The 22,050-nt window shown below is 43.6% G+C and overlaps 1 protein-coding gene across 4 annotated transcripts in view; it reads right to left on the minus strand.

Annotated features, from left to right (window-relative positions):
• LOC308300421 (C-1-tetrahydrofolate synthase, cytoplasmic-like) overlaps positions 1–22,050 on the minus strand; it is a 51,957-nt gene that overhangs the window by 17,976 nt on the left and 11,931 nt on the right. For all 4 annotated transcript variants that reach the window (XR_013962822.1, XM_080744256.1, XM_080744257.1 and 1 more), the window contains exons 6-12: positions 20,749–20,885; positions 18,544–18,644; positions 17,786–17,922; positions 16,334–16,445; positions 14,943–15,070; positions 13,117–13,214; positions 3,328–3,501 (exon numbers count right to left, since the gene is read on the minus strand). Coding sequence is in view for 3 of the 4 variants with exons in the window: in XM_080744256.1 (XP_080600382.1) it covers positions 3,328–3,501; positions 13,117–13,214; positions 14,943–15,070; positions 16,334–16,445; positions 17,786–17,922; positions 18,544–18,644; positions 20,749–20,885 (887 nt within the window). In the remaining variant the exon portion in view is untranslated. The remainder of the gene's footprint in view (positions 1–3,327; positions 3,502–13,116; positions 13,215–14,942; positions 15,071–16,333; positions 16,446–17,785; positions 17,923–18,543; positions 18,645–20,748; positions 20,886–22,050) is intronic.

Below are 22,050 nucleotides of genomic sequence, written 5' to 3' on the forward strand. Positions count from 1 at the left end.
CCCCAGGGCTCTGACGTTAAGCCCAGTGAGATGCCCACTGGGTGGAGGAGCAGGGAAGGTGGTGCATACAGACTACATTACAGCCATCCTCTCTGTGGGAACGTCCTCGCCACGCTTGTTGCCGTTTCCACGGGAACCACGCTTGTCATCAACGCTGCTCTGAAGAAGACGGAGGCTGAGGAGGACATTTTTTTTTGTGGTTATTTGGATTGTTAATTAGTGTTAATGGGAGGTTAATTATTGATCCATTCACCTCGCAGATAGTCCTAGCGTGTCTGTGATCTTACATACAAGTAAGACGCCCTAAGGTCGAGAAGCGACCATACGGTCGCGTTGAAACAACAGAGCTTTTAAATACGGCGCGTTTAAGAAGCGTCGACAGGAGAGACACGGCTGACTGAGCAGCGTTCAATCTGAGCTGTCTGGGAAAGCTACAAACAATCAGCGACGTGCCACAAACCCATATGAGTCTTACACCAAAAGTGTTACTTACAACTTTTAATTTTTGCCAGACCCATGAAATGGGTAGGCCTACATAAGCAAATGTCGGTCTGTCCGGGTTTTCTATATAAAGGGTATATATGATGATGACATGATGATGACATGCCTACAAAAGGTATGATGTCATAAATGATGATGACAGACAGGGGGTCTGGCACAACCAGGTTGACCTGGTCTAGTTTTACAAGACGTTACCCTGACTGACCAACCAGCAGGCTCTATCTACCGCCCTGCTTCCATCTTTTCTATGTTGAATTTGATAAAACATATTTTTTGCCGAATCACTATATACTTCCACTGAGCAGCTCCATTTTAACTGAAAACAAGTTTGAAATTAGAATGGAACACACAGAATAACAATATGAGTGTGAAGAGGGGCGGGACAACGGGCGGGACTTGCCAAAGGGTGAATTATTTCGTTAATTTATTATTTAGTTTTTGGTGTTTTTACTCATCATCTGATGTAACCCTTCAGCCAATCAGACATCACGATACCTTGATGCCGTGATGTCATGCTTTTCCCCCTCTCTGATTGGCTCATCCCCATTACAATCAACGGCGAACACACTTGCAATTTCCAATTGTACATTTCTAGTTATTATCTTACCTTATCTTAGTTTTTCCTTATTATTATTATCACCTGGATCACAACATTGCATTTTGATTCTTGTCCCTGTTTAGAGTAGTGAGTAGTGACAATAAAACCTTGATTTTCTCTTTATTCTTAAACCTCATTTCAACACTTGCACTCTTGAACGCACCTCCAGGTTGAACGCGTATGCGCCATAGGATCTGCGTTCCCTTCTACCGCACATGAGTGGCCGTCCACCAGCATGGAGTAACGGAGGCAGGCTGGCTGGCGGAACTAAAACATGCTTAATAAGTTTGTTTCAACCGATCAATTACTTTTTCCAGACAGTCGGACCTACAGACACATGTACCATACGCATCTCGGGACTACCATTACTTTTACTTATACAATACAGAAAGGGGATTTCATTCAACACGGAACTGCTTAGAACTGCTGCCTGCAACGGAGGGGGAGATAGGTGATGATGTTGATCATCACACAGAGTCACAGACGGAGAGTATAGACGTTGGATCATAATAAACATTATGTTGTCTATTTAAGTGTACTAAAGCAGTTGTTAAACTTTCAGTAGCCTAACTGTTACGGATGCGGTCTTGTGTGCATTCAAGAGCATCGAAATGAGGTACCATTCGGCCCTGCCTGTGTACTGTCGGCCGTAAACAGACGGCACCGAACACAGTACTTGCACGCTCTGCTGGCGCAACTAATAAATATCTATCTGTCTGTCTGACTGACAGACCCAAACAGATTCACTGATTGGTGGTCATGTTTGAGCTGCTAAGCCAACATAAATCTGTCCTCCAGAGCGTTGGCCCCAGCCAATCACAAGCAGCGGCCGACATTTCGTCTCATCCTATGAACACAATTGTTTCCGTCAAGGGAAAGTTTTTGCACTGGCGAATTTTTCTGATTCCAGGCTAGCATGGTTACGGTTTATGTTGTGTATGATTTCAGTCAACAGCTATGATCAGCCATATATAAGGTGTAGAGGGATAGAAAGAGACCCGGAAAAGACATATTGAAATACACTAAGAAGGATATAGATAATTACACAGACAGACAGACAGACAGACAGAGTCAAGGAGAAAGATGTTTCGCTGGACGGTGTGTCAGAACGGAGGCCCAGAGAGTCCTCCTCATTGTGTCGCTGTGACAGTGGGAGACAGAATCTACTCCTTTGGAGGGTTCAACGACGTGGGTCAGATTGATGTGCAGGTCTTCAACACGGTGGCTTTGCGCTGGCTGACGTTGCCCCCGGTGACAACCGGAGGAGCAGAATTTCCCTCTAATGTTAAGGTGTCGCACCCCTTGTACACAGCTGTGCTGATAGAAGATCGCATCTACATCTGGGGGGGACTAGAAAGACAAAACGTTCTTTGTGCGTTTGACGTCGACGCCCACCGATGTTTCAAGCCCAAGGCTTTGGGGACAGTTCCCGAGCCTAGGTGCTGCCACTCGGCCTGCGTTTTGCGGAGGCTCATGTATGTCCATGGAGGATGGTCACAGACAGGATGCTTTAATGACATCTACAAGCTGGACACCTTCACAATGGTCTGGTCTTTAGTAAACATCAGAGGGACTCCACCAGCTGCTTCATATGGTCACTCTGCCGCCGTCATCGGGACACAGATGTTTGTATTTGGCGGCCAGTTAAACAACAAACACATGAGAGTGTTTGAGACAGAGACCAACTGCTGGCTGGACACACCTCATGCAGAAGAACAAGGCGGTCATTCAGCGTTTGCCTACAATGGAGAGCTGTACATATTTGCTGGCTCGAAGAAGCAGACCATCAATGATATGTGGAAATTCAATCCAGGGACCTTCTCCTGGACGAAGGTTGGGCTCAAGGGGGAAGGACCTTTGAAATGTGATTGGAGCACATCTTGCACAGTGGGAGATCATATTGTCTTGGTGGGAAGATCGCTGTATGTATTAGATTTAAGTCCTAGCCTGAAGACGTTATGCAAGCAGGCAGTTATTAAGTACAGGCTGGAGCAGTCGGAGCTCCCACATGATATCAGGTGGGAACTGGCAGCCATGACTACCAATAGAAACAGCAACTAGAAAGCCTTCCTCCAATATGATCTAGTGGGGGCGGTCCTTATGCGCACCGCCCCCACTTGATCATGATTGGAGGAAGGCCCCCGTCTGTCACCTACATGAAAACTGAAACTGAAATGAAATCAATGAAGACACTTAAGGTCAGGAATACAATTATCTCTGCCACTCACCCTGTAACGACCACGTATCTGCCATCCCGCTGTAACTTCAGCCGCTTCCTCGCCTCCGTGCTGACTTTGGCTCTGAACGGTCCGTATGGCACCGCCTCCCCCGAGAACAGCCCCACCTCCCTGACCAAACGGCCGACGGCTTTCGGAGTGCAGGAATGAGCGATGGCCCCGTCGCTGAGGAAAGAAAACCAACAGACTACGTTTTAACAGCCGGCAACAGCCGGAATAAAAATCTCCTATAGTGAACATTACTGACGTCATTACCTTAAGTCCTCCATTGGGTAAACAAAGCAACACGTGAATTTGATTGGCTATAACCGACGACGTCACCCCAAAAGATAAAATTATTTTCATGTTTTTGGGTGGCGTTCCACCGCCCACTTTTCTATCATCACCTCATCGCCGCAGTCCGAGTTACGTACACTGGGGGACAGAATAGTAAATCTTCATCCCTCCTGACTTTTGGCACCTCTGCGCGGTCCAAGTGAACACAGCGGAGCGCTCCCTACCTCCGGTTCAGCCAATCACAAGCAGCGGCTTCTAATTTATTCACCCCCGTATCTTACGGATTCCATTATCGCCGACCGTCGCCCGCTGTTGCCTGCTGTTAAAACGTACCGTAAGAGATCCCTCTTATCAGGAAACACATCACACCGATAACAGCCAGTATTACGAAAGTGAAAAAAAAAAAACACATTTCATCAAACTTTCAGCTGCACTTCCTCCTATTGTGGAGAAAGAAAGCAGAAGTGGGACATTTATGTCATCCCAATATACGTCTGCTGTCAGGTAAAAAAACGTAATATAAACTTTTCCGAAAAAAATAAAAAATACAATTTTAAAACAACACAATACTGCCTCGTCAAAGTTGTTATTGTGACTTTACATTAGCTCCACTGCAAGGTGGAACCAGAACTTTCAGGAACTTGAACCATTTTTTTTTGGTTATGGTTTTGTTTCCTTTGCACACGGCCCATTTTCAGATGAGGTTTCTGGAACCTTTTTTCGTTCCTGCTCCTGAGGTAGAACTAAACTTGAGTTCTGGGAACCTATGGGCGGGGCCAGCAACGCTGCTGCTTTTTTTTTTAGACCTTCCCTGTTAGTTCTGCTTATAATGGAAACGTAAGCAGAACTTGGTCCCAGAACTTCACAGGTTCTTGAAAGTTCTTGCTTCTGGAAAGTTCTGGTTCTAGTTCTGGGTCGGCCCAACAGTGGAAATGGGGCTTATGTCAGATACTTGGATAATATATTTGTTCGTTTCTGTTATGCAAGAACAGCGATTCTCAAACCAGACGTTCTCAAAACCCTGCCTCCAGTTGCAGTGATACGAGTGCTCCTAATGACCACGGCCCTGCTCGCCATGCGGACACTGAAAACGTATAACAATAGTAATAAACTTTAATTGACGATTGCCAGTCTTTGTTTATATGATCCTAGATTACTATTGCTATGCATTTGATGTATTACCTTTATTGTGCTGTCCTTGCCTATTGTAAATCGCTCTGGATTAAGAACGTCTGCTAAATGCCCACATTTTAGATTGTAAATTGTAAATTCATGGGAAACTAAGGTAAGTCTGTGTGTACAAACACCCCCCTCCAACAGGCATCAAAAAGGTCTTTGATGCTTTAATTGATTAGAGAGAGCACTAACGAACACATAACAAATACGACACTTTTATGGCCCAATCAATAAACTCAGTGCAAAACCCAGTTCAAAGGGACAATTAAGAGCTAATTAACTGCTAACATATTTATGTCCAAAATAAATAAATAAAGTAAAAGTATCAATATGGCAATGTAGAAAGTCCTGAATTCAAAATATAATTGTATAAGTACAAAAGCATTGGTAAGATATTTGGTACTTGGTACTTAATGTACCAAAAGGAGAAAGCATTCATTATATGCAGAAGTTTTCAAATGTATAGAACGTACGTGTAAAGATCTTTTGAAAGTAGTTGATCCACACGCTCACAATGTGTCGCGATGCAACGCATTGTGGGCTTGTCGATTGGCTATTTTCAAACGGTCTAAATGTCTAGGGCTGAGTGTGGTAATTGTATGCTTTGTGACAATAATAAAATCTACAAAGTTACTAGTAACTTAAGTTTTCAAACACTTGTAGTGGAGTAAAAGTACAATATTTGCCACTGAGATTTCTAGTGTACTCCTGGGTACTCATGTACCCAGGAATATACCAGAATGCTCGCCCCAAAACCAGGGGAGTCAATTGGGTATGGCAGGGATATGCAGCTGCCATACCCTGGGTCCAGGGGGGAAAATAAAAGTTACTTTAAAATACAAATCCATGAATGTCTCTTTTTCTATCTGTTCTGGTTATTATGTTGTTAAATTAGAGTAAAATAACTAAAAATACAAAATTTAACAAAATGGTCATTTTAACAAGGTATTATAATTATATTCTCCACACTTGTATTCTCCCCATCTTGACAAAATGGTATATTCCCAGGTTCCGCAGGTCAGCTGCACAGGTGCAATTCATTATTGTTAATTGTGGCACGTTTACTAACATGCCAAGTTTAGCTGCACTTGAACAACCGCTCCAGGCTGCCATATCCAGCCCAAGAAACCGTAGAAACGGTTGGAAAAATAGAATGTACTTCTTAAAATAAATGTATCATGCCTGTTGATAAGGTATGGCACCATGACTGGTGTCTTGCACGCGCGCGAAAGACACCAGTCATGTTGCCATACCTTAGCTTTTTCTGAACTGACGCCACTGCCCAAAACACAGTCGCCTCGGGCGTCTATCCGGTGCAGTGATAGAATGTTCTTTGCCTGGTATTCCTAAACATAACCGTGGTAAACTATGGCTAAACGGTTAAACCTAACATTTTAGATAGTAACTAGAGGAAAAGAGAATATGAGTGTTAAAATGTTTTCATTTACTGCTTTCAATCGTTTCAGCCATTTTAGTATTTTGATATTAGTGGTTGGGGGCATGCGTACGAGTGGCTAAATATGTATTTTTAGACACAATAAGCTGACAATTTCTTTGTTACTATTTATACCAGCCCCCAATCCATAAGTCACATCTGCCCAAGAAGGATTGCTGTGCATCTTGGGAATGGGCTTACTGTGTCTAAAAATAGATATTTAGCTACTTGCATGCATGCCTACCAACCTGGGGGCATGCATGCAAATCAAAATCATTTCTCTAATGACTATTTAAAATACTAGAAGGGCGGCCCAGCGTCTAGTCAGTGACCTGGCCAACTCGGGAACGATGTAAATAGGGAATGAATGCCCCGCCCTTTAATGCAAACCCCATTATACCTGTTGTCATAGGACCCGTTTTGACCATCTGTTTGCCTGTGTCCATTTATGCCCATATATGGAGATATCTGTTATCTGTCTGTCTGTCAGCGTCCATTTTATGTCCATATATGGAGATCACTGCAGATATAGTTCTGGGTCCATTTTATGCCCATATATGCCCATATATGGAGATATCTGTCTATTTGCGTCCATTTCACGCCCATATATGGAGATCTCTGAATCTGTCTGTCTGTGTCCCTTTATGCCCGTATATGGAGATCTTTGTGATTCTGCGTAAATTTTATGCCCATATATGCCATTTGCGTCCATTTTATGCCCATTTATGGAGATCTCTGTATCCGTCTGTCTGTGTCCCTTTATGCCCGTATATGGAGATCTTTGTGATTCTGCGTCCATTTTATGCCCATATATGCTATATATGGAGATATTCAGAGATTTTTTGTTGACTCATGTGACGTACGTGATGTCAGAGCCTTTTATGAGTGATGTCACAATGAGTCAGCGCTTGCGCCGATTTCCTCCGGAACAGCCTGATGTCAACAATCAGCTCCGCATAAGGATATTCCGAACGTTTCGGGCCGGTTTCGGAAAACCGCGCGTCGGGTCGGGTCGAGGCCTGGCACTGCACTCCGTGCCGCGGCGGGGAACGCGCGTGCCGAATCTGAAGCCGGTGGGACGAACGGTTCTCGAGATACGCGGATTACAGACACACAGACAGACAGACAGACAGACAGACAGACACACACGCAGAGACTTCTCGCATTTATAGATAGATGAACCCTTGTTGTAAAAAAAAAAACAAAGTTGTCCATTAAACCTAAACTTATATCTATCCTTATCCTCAGTAAAATAAATGCAAGAATACAAGAACCGCACCACAAGGGATACCCTTCCCAGTCCCCAAACACATCCAGCCAACACCAGTTTAAAAGTCCAAAATATGGTGGTTTATTGTGTCATTCGTACAAACAGGGTGGGTTTTACAGGACACAACACAAATACTGATCAAGAAAGAAAAAGCAACTATGCTTACCTTTAACAAAAAAACTTACTCTAAAGAAACACAGGAACACACTAGTAACTGAAAAAAGAAACGCCACCCACCCCACACTAAACCACATTAAAAGACAATTCCGGACTACCCATATCCTGATCGCGAGCGGTGGGGTCGTTCGGTAAATGGCTTATTTGTATTGATACATTTTTATTTCATTTTTTAGGGATCAGTTGTTCATAATGTCGAAATACTGTCCACTGTGTTTGTACTTAAGTCTTGCAAAAAGAGATTTCTCTCGTGATGTCATCAAAAGTCCCCTCATTCGGCACACAAACACTGTAGTTTCAGCATTATTAATTTCAATTCAATAAAAATGTATGTGTGTCAAATCAAGTTGTCTCAAGACACTTTACATAGAGCAGTTAAGAACAACAGATACCAAAAAAAAGTATTTCCCACCCAAGCGATACAAATAAGTACATTTGCCGATCGAACCCACCACTCGCGATCGGACCACACTTAGTGTGAAGTGAGAAGTGCTATTCATGAGTTAATTTCATTAAGCATCCCGTGAAGCTTGGCCAATATGGTCCTGGGCGTATAACACATTTTGGACGCTTTGCCAGATGTAGGCCACACTTTCCGTCCCGCTACCCTGGGCGTACAACAAACTTTGGACAAACGGACAAAGCCAGACGTTGGAGCTTACTAGTTCACAGCCAAATCGCCAAACGTCGCCATTTTGAGGAGGCCCAGCCAGCCAGATCGCCAAACGTCGCCTTCCTAATGATTTTCTGATTTTTTGGGTATTTTTTTGACATTTTTAGAGCCATAAATGACCATTCTAGCTTCATTTAAGCTTCAGCAATGATAATGCGATGGAAATGATGTCATCGATGACGTAACCCGGAAGTCATTTGCATATAGCATAGCATATGCAAATTTTAGCATTGAAAGCCAACGTTTTTCTTATCAAACTTTACCATATGTAGACGGATTTTCATTCGGAAAAAAATGAGAGGCTGACAGAGTGGTCACCCAGCATCATGGTCGAGTGTTTGAAATAAACTGATTGCGCCCGTGAGGGCGTGCACGATGCTGTTTGTTTGGGCGCTCCGGCCGGCCGTCAGTTCCATTATAAACACAGGCTGCAGGTCATTCTCATTCAGTCTAATGAGTCAGCCTGATCACTTAGTCGTTGGCGCACTCTTGTGGTATACAAATAGACTGCAGTTTACAATTATATTCTGCGCATTGATTGTTGTATTGTAGGACTGAAAAAATAATAATAATCCTGGCAGTATAGGCGCACAAGCATATTGCAAATGGCTGGGAGAGAGTTAACTCCTTCCAGGAGTGCTGCTAAAAAAAAACTAAAAAAAAACGAATACATATAAACGTTTAACTTTCCACTCATTCATTCTGGGATAGTGACATCAGAACAATGTAAGAATATGGGAGGTCCGGAATTCTCCTTTAATACAAATCTAAAGCACTGGCCAACATAGCTCTGGTCCTTAGTGTTAGAAGGAGTTCTCCTTAGCGCTATATCAGTAATCATCCGGTACGCCCACAGGAAACGTTGCGCACTTCTCGTCTCATAACAATAACAATAGTTTCCCTACTCACCAAAACAAAAACGGCTTTTGTGAGTTTAAAACCTACTCTCCTTGGAGGGAACACACGGAGCCCCCCACCTTACGTCTAAAGTAAGCCATTTACCATGAGAGGGAGTGGGTTGTTGGCTGATTTACCACTGTTTCAGGATTTTTTTGTTTGTTGCTATTTTACTTACCCTGGGCTGCTTGTAGAGATGTGGGTGGTCCTGGCTCGTCCTACGCTTTCCAACAAGTGATTCTAGATGGTCCGACGATTTATTCCATTGAAAATCGGCGGCGCGACGTATTCCGGGGTGCCTATCCCGATCTAGTCCGGGATATTTAATAAAATTAATTAATTAATCGGAGGCCTCAACGAAGCCCCGGTCTAATTTTCCATCCATGCCCCGGGCTGCGACTCTGTTTACATCGGCCCGTAATCGGGCAACGCCGCCGCACCGCCGCCCACTCCAATACAAACTCACATCTTTAGAGACCCTTTTCTCTGAACTGTGTTCCCAGACCAGCGACAAAGTTTTATTTACGGCTGAATCGCCGAAAATCGATCTTCTAAAATGAATGATAGCCTATAGCAACATTGTTGCTATCTTCATCCGGGTCACATTGATCACATGCACCAGCGTGGAAGCGCGCGTCACTGTATGTTAGACTGGTGGTCAATGGGTCTATCCCTGGCACTCTAGCGGCCTCTTGTGGCCCCTGGCATACAACTTGTTTTGTCTGCAACACAACAGGGTCCATGAGCCAACTCAAGGTTGTTGACTGATTTACCACTGTTTTAAGCCAATCAGAATCCAGTGTCTGAACATGTGACCACAAAAAGTGGTAGAAATACACTTTTTGCTCAGAAAAGAAAATATTTCTCCGGAAGGTGAAAAACTCCCAAAAGCCGTCTTTGTTTTGGTGAGTAGTGAAACTATATTTTTTATTTTTTACAACAGATGAGAGGTGTGTGCAGTGTTTCCTGCGGGCGCACCGGATCATTACGGACATAGCATAAGGAGAACTCCTTCTGACGCTATGGACCAGAGCTATGGCCAACATAGCTCTGGTCCATAGCGTTAGTGGAGTTCTCCCTAACGCTATGTTCCTCTACCTCCGTATTCCTTGGCAAAACCGGAAAACCCCGCCGTCTGGTCCGAAAATAACAAAAACTGTTTCGCCCCTCACCAAACCAAAGGTATCAGTGGACAGTTGAAAGCTTACTCTACTTAGTGGACGTGGTCTAATCCCCCCACCACACGATTAAAATACATTTCTAGGGCAAAATGAAAAATATTCTACCGGATGGAGACTCCATTTCTTCTCGTTTTTCACTATTTGTCGTCGCCATCAAGGTGCCAACTCACTACTGCCGCGCAGGTCAGAGGACCGAATTACACAGAGCATTAGTCTCACTGGGTGTTATTCAACTCTGTGACGTTGGAAGCGCTGTTTCGTAAAAACCTGGAAGAGCGTCTCCATCCGGTGGAATATTTTTCATTTTGCCCTAGAAATGTATTTTAATCGTGTGGTGGGGGGCTCAGACCTCGTCCACTAAGTAGAGTAAGCTTTCAACTGTCCACTGATACCTTTGGTTTGATGAGGGGCGAAACAGTTTTTGTTATTTTTGGACCAGACGGCGGGGTTTTCCGGTTTTGCCAAGGAATACGGAGGTAGAGGAACATAGCGTTAGGGAGAACTCCACTAACGCTATGGACCAGAGCTATGGCCAACACAGAGACACAAAGGACTGGTGTGGCTGGAGGCAAGCTGGAATGAAGACATCTGGATCCTTCTGGAAACATCCAGCTTTTATAGCGACACCCATGAAGACAGGAGCCAATCACCAGCCAGATCCCACCTACTAGTTAGCCACTCACGTCCATACACCACTCACTCAGTCCACCCATACCAGCTGGTAACAACCACTGTCACTCAAGCACTACTCAGTCAAACACACACACGCACACGCGCACGCGCGCACACACACACACACACACACACACACACACACACACACACACACACACACACACACACACACACACACACACACACACACACACACACACACACACACACCAATGAGGGGAAAAGGACATTCACAGGGAAGAACAGCATACATAGGCTATATGACCCTCATAATAGGGCCATAACAATGGCAATAAAAATAATGAATATGCAATAGGGCGTTTATAGTTACCGCTATAGGGTTATATAGGAGTTACAGCAATGATAAGGAGTATATAGCAATTGGAGTTGGGTTCATCGCCGTGCTGGCTTGGGTTGGACTTTTTTTTTTTAAACATTTTTACCATGGATATACAATATGACTAGAAACACAGATAAAGCTAGCCCTAATAGCACTGTTTCCCAAACAGTGGGTCGGGGCCCATTTGTGGGTCGTGGACACATTTGTATGCATGGGTCCCTTAGTTTCTTGTTTCCTACATGTTTATATAATTAGTATTTTAAAACAATGTTCAAAAAACATTCCCAAAAAACCTTAAAGTCATTTCATGAATAAATGAAATAAAAATCTAAGACATTCCATTAATCAGAAAACAAATGTTTAAGAAGTAGTGAAAATAGCAGATCTATAAGCTTGCAATGTTAGCGCCATTCACACTGAGCAATATAACTTTAAAGATAACTATAGCTATATAGTATATATAGTTAGTGATATATAGTTAGTGTGAACTCTGCCATCTACTTGTGTTATAGTTATAGTTGTAGTGCTCAGTGTGAATGACCCTTTAGTGCTGGTTAGAACCCAGGCTGAGAGGGTCTGTTGTTAGTGAGTTAGTGTGTTAGTAAGTTAGTTATTCAGTGTCCGGGTAGCTCCGTCGGTAGAGCTCTCACCTTTGGACCACAAGGTCATGCAGCAAGTCGTGCAGCAAGTTGATGGTGGGTGTGACGCTCCACCGCAGCAATCCGTCTCCTGGGGTTCTAGCGCATTGTCACAAGGACAGACTCCATCTCCTGGGGTTCTAGCGCATTGTCACAAGGACAGACTCCATCTCCCAGGGGTCTGTCTAGCGCATTGTCACAAGGACAGACTCCATCTCCCAGAGGTCTAGCACATTGTCACAAGGACAGACTCCATCTCCCAGGGGTCTGTCTAGCGCATTGTCACAAGGACAGACTCCATCTCCCAGGGGTCTGTCTAGCGCATTGTCACAAGGACAGACTCCATCTCCCAGGGGTCTGTCTAGCGCATTGTCACGGGGACAGACTCCCCCACGCATTACCGGCTGATACCGACAATAATAACCGACTATGTAAAGTGCCTTGGATAAAGGCGCTATAGAAATGCACCATTTACCAATAAGCCACTTTAGTGAGTAGTGAGTTAGTTAGCTATAGTGAGTTAGTGAGTTAGTGTAGTGTTGCTTATGAGGTGAGGGGTCTGTAGTTGAGGGAGTGCGAGTGCATCATCCGGCAGCGGCAACTGCCGGCAAACGATTCCGCGGCACCTCTGCAGCAGACATTGTTCCGACATCCCATTAGTCCGACGGTACCTAACCCTAACCTTAACCTCAGTAAAACTATGCCTAAACCTAAACCTAACCCTAATCACCGTCGGGTGGTGATGCCTGCTGCTGCTGCCAGTCTGTTGTCGGCGGCTGCCGGTTCATTGCCGGTCCTGTGCGCCGGTGCCTGCCGCGGCTGTTGTTGGCAGTTAACGGCAGTACCAGAGAATGCACTCGCTCCTTCTGCTGTAGTTAGTTAGTTAGTTAGTTATACTAGCATACTAGCATAGCATAGCATAGCATAGCGTAGCATAGCATAGCGTAGCATAGCGTAGCATAGTGTAGTGTTGTGAGGTGAGGACCTGGGCTCAGGCGTCTGTAGTTAGTTAGCATAGCATATAGTGTAGTGTTATGAGGACCTGGGCTGAGGCGTCTGTGGGTTCACACTGGTAGAGCTGAGGTTCCATTTGCCAGACTGATGTCTCTTCAGGAATCGCCATGCACTCTGCACTGTGTTCTGTAGAAACACACAAACAAGCGTAATCAAGTTTAATGTAACAAGAAACAGTCGACAAATAACATGATTGATTGTTTATTTGATCATCTCACATATACATTTATACAAGTCATACATCCACAAAAGTATAATCACTGTTTGAGATGATCAAAAGGAATAGGCTGAAGCTAAAAAAAAAGCTTATGAGTGCCTATCCTACGTCTTCATGGTTTAAAATACATTAGTCTGTTAAAAAGTGTTCTGATTTAACATATACATAATAACAGATCAAAGAGTGCCTATCCTACATTCATGGTTAATGATGAAGTAATATGTTTAAGGAGTGTACATGTTCACCATGTAAAGAAAAGAAAACATAAAGGAAACTTAATAAAGAGAAGAAAAAGAGATATATACATCAACAATAGCAAAACAGAGAATGCCTATCCTACATTGTCATGATTGTAAGATACAGAATATGTTATAGGAGTATACACGTTCACCTTATAAAGCAGATTAAAGCATTTATTTTATTATTATTATTTTTATCATTTGAGGGATCTAGAATCCCTATGAAGCTATTGTCATTAATACCTATTTAATAAGCATATCGTCACTGTCGGGCAGAAACCTTGTATCTCCAAGTTTCAAATTTGTAAATTTTTTCACAAAGTAAAGCACTACTTCATCATATGGCCATCGCACAAAAGTAGTGAAAACAGCAGATCTACAAGCACACGAGGCGTTGTGTGCTTGTAGATCGGCTGTTTTCACTAGTTTAAATCATTTTTAAAATGATAAATACAAAACAAACGGTTTTGGACATACAAGGTTTCCACCCGACAACAACGATATGTGATTTGACTGCTATACTGTTATATAGTATGTTCTATGATTGTCACTATAATATAAAATATAAAATAAAATAACATTTGAGATAAAAATGAAACTATGAAAATATGAGAAGACTATGTTTTACTGTGTTACTGAATTTACTGTACAACATCCATACATCCATCCATATGATCTTGTACCACCAAGATTTAGGACAAACATGGGAACGTTCTCAGTCTACTGCTCTGCCACCATGACGTGGAATAACCTGACAGACACCACACCACCCATGATTACAGGATGTGTAACACTGGTTTCTATAAAAGAAATTGGCCTGAAAATCAGGAGATCAAAAAGGGAGCTAAATGTAATTGCCCCATGTGTTTTGTACAAGGAGTAGAGTGTTTGTATTTGTTGATGACCTGGATCTTTTGGTGTTCATTTTGTATGCTCTGTCGATGGATTGAATAAATAGGACCACGATGGAAACAAGTCCCCAGGACTTTGTCGTGTTGTCCTTTTAGCCTTAGTCTTTATCGCAGTTTTTATAACTGTGATATTATTTTATGTTTTCTTTGCTTGCTATTTATTATGTCCATGAATTAAATACCAAGGGCTTCCAAGGGCTTCCAAGGGCTTCCACCCTGCCTTTTAGGCAGGGTGTTTAACTGTTCGTGTACTGTACTACGTTTCAATTGTATTGACTATACTTGTACTGTTGTCCATTTTTGTCTAATAAAATAATCAATCAATCAAAGTCTTACTGCACCATGTGCTGTTTACATTTCTGACTAATATAAAATAATCAATCAATCAAAGTTACTGCACCATGTGCTGTTTACATTTCTGACTAATAAAGTATTCAATTCATCCAATCCATCCATCCATCCATCCATCCATCCATCCAGTCCATACCTCCATCAGCATGGCTACGGTCATGGGTCCCACCCCTCCAGGTACAGGAGTGATGAAACCTGCTCTCTCTTTGGCTGAGGGGTAATGGACGTCTCCCACCACTCGCTGACCACTGGGCTTACTGTCATCTGTGGAGGGGAGGGGAGCAGAGGAGTTATAGGAGTCAGTTGGGGTCATCCTCGCTCTCACAAACTCGCAGTGAGAGGCGGCTCTGCTGCGCTGCTGCGCAACTTCCAATGCAGGACCCAGGTTCGCAACAGAGAAAGGCTTCAATGGACCGGAGCATCCTAAGGTTTTATCTTCAGAGTCGTCAGTGAAATGAATTTACATCAGAGCAAACAATAGCCTATCTAACACAACAAGAAGGCATATATCTCAGTGGTGGAACTAAGGTTTGACGTGAATACTTTGCAATCCAATCCATAACAACACACTTCAACACCATGTGACTACTACATGCGTGCTTGTTTATTTTTTGTGTGGGCAGAGTCTAGAGGGAAGGACTTCCTATGGGAGGGAATTTTAGGAGGAGTCGGGGAATGGTGAAGCATTCTGGGAGTTGGAGTAATGCAGTCAAACACAGAATGTCATGAAATACTAAGATTTCTAAAGACACATTCTGAACACATAAGAATCCCAGGAGTGTGTTTATTGTCTCACAAACAACATTAAAATAAGATTCGGTTGTCTCAGGGGTAGAACTTGTCCTTTAAGATATTAGACTTTAACATGGGAGACCCAGATTCGAATCCCAGGTGTTACACATGCGTGCACTGCCGAGCGGGGGACATCGTTGGAACTGTCCACACAGTCACTGTTGTACAGCCTGATATTATAGAAGTTGTGTGGCTGTGAACTTTATCTTTGTCATATATTGGTGCTTCTTAAAGAAGCACCAACATTTAATGAGGAAAAAAAGGCTGCAGCGATTAAGCTTGTTTATTAAAATGTAGGTCTGCGGGCTGGGTCGGGCTCCAATTGTCAATTATTATGTATCAGGCTTTGGGTCGGTCTCGGGGCTGACGTTCTGTCTGGCTGGGTTATGGGGCTTTTAAGTCGTGACATCATTTTGTAGTCAGACCTCCAAGCAGATTTATTGTCAATATCTGTTCCTCGCTATTTCAACAGATCCGAGACAAAAATAACGACTAAAGTATAATTCTAACACTTTCCTTTCAACAACAAAGAGAAGAAAAATGTGTAAATAGTAAAAATAGTAAAAAGATTCACGGGCACTGGGGGCAAAAATTCTCCTCTGCCTACAAAATGATGTCAGACTTAACAGCCCCATAGGCTCGAGCTCACGTATTTAGGCCCGATTAAAGCTCTAGTGAGGAGCTGAACGGACAGACAGACAGACTACAGACAGACAGGTAGGTGTAGGCAGGTACCTGGGATGTGGTTGATTCCACAGTCGATGACGACGGCTCCCTCCTTCACCCAATCACCTTTCACCATCTCTGCCTTCCCTGCTCCAACCACCAAGATGTCTGCCCTGCCCACCTGTAGAGCAGAGAGAAGTAAATAAAAAACTACAAACAAGATGTTCTTCCCACCTGTAGAGCAGAGAGAAGTAAAAAAAAAAAAAAAAAAAAACTACAAACAAGATGTCTGCCCTCCCCACCTATGGCCTAGAGCATGGGTATTCAACTGGCGGCCCGCGGGCCAAATGCGGCCCGCGGGGACCTTCCTTGTGGCCCCTGGAGCAATTTTGAAAAAAAAAAAAAGATTTTGAAAAAAAAAAAAAAAAAATCCAAAATCGTTTTTTTTGTGGAGACTAATGAACGTTATAGGTATGGTTTGCGCGATATGAAACGTGAGCTTCATCTTACCATAATCACAGTAATCCCTAATCATATTCCATCATAGTCAAGTGAAGAGACTCCAGTCAGAGCACTGCAGCAGAGTGGAGTGTGTGTGTGTGTGTGTGTGCGTGTGTGTGTGTGTGTGTGTGTGTGTGTGTGTGTGTGTGTCTGACCACCTGATCCTCGTTGAGCATCGTTAAAGCATCAAAGAAGGCAATTGTGTGTGCACTGCAATAAGGTCGACATCTACTCTAAGATAGCATCAAAGCCAGGTTGGCCATCACTAGTGTGATGTAGTTAGCACTAGGTTTTAAACAAGAAAGCATGTGTACAGTTGTCAACTTGTTGAACAGAAATTAAGCACATTGACATGAAAAGTAGATGAAAATGTGGTTGTTTGTGAAAATGTAGTAGTGAAAATGTGGTCGTGCCCGTCAAGTGTTCATTAGATTAATAGCTTGGGGGGGGGGGGGGGGGGGGGGTACGTTAGTGCGGCCCCCGGCCCCTTGGTTTTCTGTCAACGTGGCCCCCTGGACAATTTTGTTGAATACCCCTGGCCTAGAGCATAGAGTAGTAAACAAAACTACAAACAAGATGTCTGCCCTCCCCACCTAGAGCAGAGAAAAGTCAATTCATGGGTTCTGTGCCAATCAGACAAATAGAAACACCTGTGTTGGTCCTCAACATGGCCGTTTAGGAGTACAAATGCAACCCATGAATAAAAAACTACTAACAGGATGTCTGCTTTCCCCACCTAGAGCAGAGCAAAGTAAATGTCTGCCCTCCCCATCCAGAAAACTGCAAAATAAGATGTCTGCCCTCCCCACCCAGAAAACTACAAAAAAGATGTCTGCCCCCACCCCCACCCAGAGCAGAGCAATATCAACAAAACTACAAACAAAATGTCTGCCCGCCCTTCCTAGAGCAGGGCAATGTAAAAACAACTACAAACAATATTTCTGCCCTCGACACCTAGAGCAGAGTAAAGTAAACAGAACTACAAACAAGATGTCAACAAACAAACCAACCAACTCTTACCTCAGCGGCGAGGTCTTGTGTTTTGGAGTGACAGGTGGTGACCGTGCCATGGCTCCATAGCAGCAGGTCATGCATGGGCGCCCCCACGATCTTACTGCGGCCTATCACAACCACGTTCTTCCCCGCCACTTCCACGCCTACACACACACATGAACCAATCACAGCTCAACTGCACACAACATGAGGTCAAGGTACCCGTTTGTCCATACAGCCAGGTTGTGTAGTATATGTGTTGGTGTTTGTTAGGTTGTCTAGGGCATTAACGACTTGTGATTTCTTTTTTTTTTAAGTCGACTCAGTAAAAAGTTGAGTTTGATTACGCCATCACATCACACACGATCCCCCAATTATTTTATAAAGTTTAAGTGTATAGAGGGTATCTTCACATTTCTAAAGTGCCAATTTAAGGACTTTTTAATACATCTAAAATGACAAATTAAAGGCAGAAATTGTGAAAACAGCCGATCTACATGCTCACAACGCCTGGCATCGCATCGTGAGGCGTTTTCACAATGGAACCATGTTCTATTGTGAAAGGGAGGTAATATTGGATCATTCCGTCCTTGACAATAAGCAATCCTACTGTTTGAATGCTGTACAGACGCACGCATGGAGCAAAAATAATGATAGAAAAGAATACAAAGGATTTTTTTTTTCAACTTCGACTTTCTCTGGTGGGAGTCGACTTGTGTAATGAAGTCGACTCAGTCAACTTGTCGACTTTTTCGTTAATGCCCTAGTGTGTAGTACGTACATACCTGTTTGTCTGATGAGTTCCATACAGCCGTTAGGAGTACAGGGGATGAAGCACTGACCCAGATCTCCACGAGACAACTTCCCTGCATTGATACTGGTCAGACTGCACAGACACATGCACACACACGCACGCACACATACGCACGCACACACACACACACACACACACACGCACACACACACGCACACGCACACGCACACGCATGCACGCATGCACGCACACACGCACACACACGCACGCACACACACACACACACACACACACACACACACACACACACAGACACATTGACCCATTGAAATGAGGGGTCATCACTGCTGCCATTTTTTTCCACCTCTGTGAATATAGCTGTAATTTTGTTGATGTACCGTAGGTATAAATGTGTTAATATTCGATCTATTATCCTTTTAGCCCATGTGTTTTACTGTACCCCTGTTCTCTTTGCAATCAATCAATCAATCAATCAATCAATCAATCAATCAATCATCTCTATGTCTATGAGCAATATTTTCGTCTAATGCGTTTCCTCTTATTCCTAAACTGCTTTGCCTTTTTTTAACTATGTTGAAAGACATTTAAAAATAGTTCAAATGGTCGATCTACAGATAGATACCTTTATACCTTTATTATCCCAAGGGGGAAATTCAGAAATTCAGTCTACATCAACACGTTAAGTGTGAGCTTATAGATCAGCTATTTTAACTTTTTAAAACATCTGACAACACATTTGAAAAAGATTTGAATTTTTCAAAATTGTAAAAAAAAGGCAAAGAATTTTACCCAGCTAGCACGGTCAGGACCTGGACCAATCAGTGACGTCTCGATTGGGGCCAGATCAAGTCAAACCATGACTAGTCAGATCTGGCCTAGAATATCACCTGATTTCAACCAACATAAATCCTTCCCACGAAAACGGACGTCCTGGATTAATCAGAGAGGGTCCGATCGAGGCCAGATAAATATCACAACTAGTCAGATATGTCCCAGAATACTAGTATTCTGGGACATATCTGCGATCTGGCCAGTAATGTATATGGGATCAGTTACTCATATATGGAGATTGGAGACCCATGCATGATAGACAACAATGTTATGTCAAAACATGCCCATATATGGGCATTACCAAATGTGGGCATTCCCAGATAATGTCCTTAATATTGATAATATAATATCCTTAATAATGTCCTTAATATTGATAATATAGGAATCTCCATATAAAATGTATGTTAATTAGTAAAGCCAAGCAGGGCTTTGGCGAGTTAGGGCCTGGGTTTGATGTCTGGGGATCTCCATATATGGGCATAAGGGGTACCCTAACAGGGCATCATCTGGGAATGCCCATACATACTGTATATGGACATTTTATTTATTTTATCCTTATATATACATATATGGAGCCCTTTATTATAGTCAACAATGTTAGTAAAGCCAAGGCTTTGGCGAGTTAGGGCCTGGGTATGATGCTTCAGGATCTCCATATATGCAGGCATGGACATGGGTGGCTGGGGATCCTGCTCCATGTTCACGCGGCAGTGCTTGACAGCTCTTTGGCAGTGACAGTGGGTAACAGTGATGTGGTACAGAGTGACAGTGGGTCACAGTGATGTGGCACAGAGTGACTCATATATGGGCATAAACAGGATTCTAGAAAATACCCATATATGGACAAACGTATGTTAATTATTAAAGCCAAGCAGGGCCTTGGCAAGTTAGGGCCTGGTTTTTGAACCTTATATGCTCATATTTCAACTAACATTACAAACAATAACAATAATCTTATAGTCCATATGAAATCTCGATAATGACGTCAAGATCATCCCCATATGGGCTGTGATTTGGCCTAGTCCTGAATGTCACCGGAGGACATAATCATGACGTCATTTGGCTTGCTGGGTAGGGATGAGTGCCTTACAGACGGGGCGCGGTTGACGCCGGCTTTCTCGCTTGGATCAGCAGGGATCGCCCCGCAGTGGAGACATGGCTAAACGCCATGCGATTATTACAAAGATGAACACAATCCAGCTCTTGCCGCCTGTGAGCATGTGCATGATCGAGCACGCGCGCAAGAATTTCACAGTAACGCGCCCGCTCGCCTCTCCGCGCCTCAACTCAATTCGAGTCTCGAATAACCGCCCGCCTCACATTGAAAATGAATTACTAGTGAGCGTCAACCGCCTCACGTCTGAAAGGCGCTGTAGTCTCTCACCCGTCCACGTCTTTAAGAGGGGACACAGCGTCAGTCACAGCCTCGGTGTCGATCTTATGGTCAGAGTCCAGAGGAAGCTGAACGATCAGGCCGTGGACCGCTGGGTTCTCATTCACTGACACGATGGCCTTTAACACCTGCATTAACAACAATACATGATACACAACATCACACGCATGCACGCACGGATGCGCGCATGGACACACACACACACACACACACACACACACACACACACACACACACACACACACTGAAAGGCGCCGTCCAAACATTTGCGACAGCTGTCTTCTCCGTGTCGTTTGAGAATGAGGGGGGAGGATGGGTCCAATTCATTCTCAATGAAGGTCACATGTTTTTTGTCTCTTGCAAATCTCTTTCTGCCTTTGTATTTGATGTTATGCTTTTGAAACTGATATTATCCTAGATAAAGTACTATGTTCTATCTGTCTGTCTTTCAATGTTATATGAGATACTTAAAGTGTGGTTCCTGTGGAAATAAGCCTCGGCTTTCTAGGATCTCCTTTTAGTTGACCTTGTACCAGTGATTTGTACTGTCATGAAACTGTACTTTCTTCTATTGCAAACTTCTAATAAATTCTTCAATCAATCAATTGGTCAAAAGACAGCCTTTGGTTGAGCAAGAGACACGGCAACGACATGAAACCACGTGACTTACATAGAAAATGAATTGGACCCCTCCCTCCTCCCCTCATTCTCAAACGATACGGAGAAGATGTCTCACGCATATGTGTGATTGCGGCCCAAGAAATCCACCTAAACTTGTCTGATTTCTTGGATGCACAACACAACACATGGACCCACGGAAAGAAGGATCGGCTGGTACTGTTCTCTCAATGGTTGAGACAAATGCTTCTGCGACAGAGCTGATTATTCAGAACGCTCTGGAAGCTGTCGCCGAGCGCCGGAATCGTGCCATGATCTTGTCGCAGAGGCTTTCACTCACAGCGAGCAAAACCTCTGCGACCAAAGCCCGCTCTTGCGTCAGATCGGTGAGTGCCAAAAATGGTCGGCGATAGCATAATCAGAGCAAATATCTTGCAGTTTGTACCCCGTAACAGCCTTTAGTCAGTGGTTCTCTAACCTTTTTCATGTCAAGGACCCCAAATAAAAATATGTAGCCTATTTGGCTGTGGATCCCCATCTGAAAATGTTTTGTTCCAGGGACCCGTGCCCCATACAAGATTTGTGTTGAATGTTTCTGAAATATTCCAAATGTTTTGATCATAAATTTGTTGGGATCCCCTGGAACCCCCTCCAGAACGCCCAGGGGTCCCCGGA

The sequence above is a fragment of the Nannobrachium achirus genome (assembly GCF_963921795.1).
Source record: "Nannobrachium achirus genome assembly, chromosome: 16".
NCBI lineage: Eukaryota > Metazoa > Chordata > Actinopteri > Myctophiformes > Myctophidae > Nannobrachium > Nannobrachium achirus.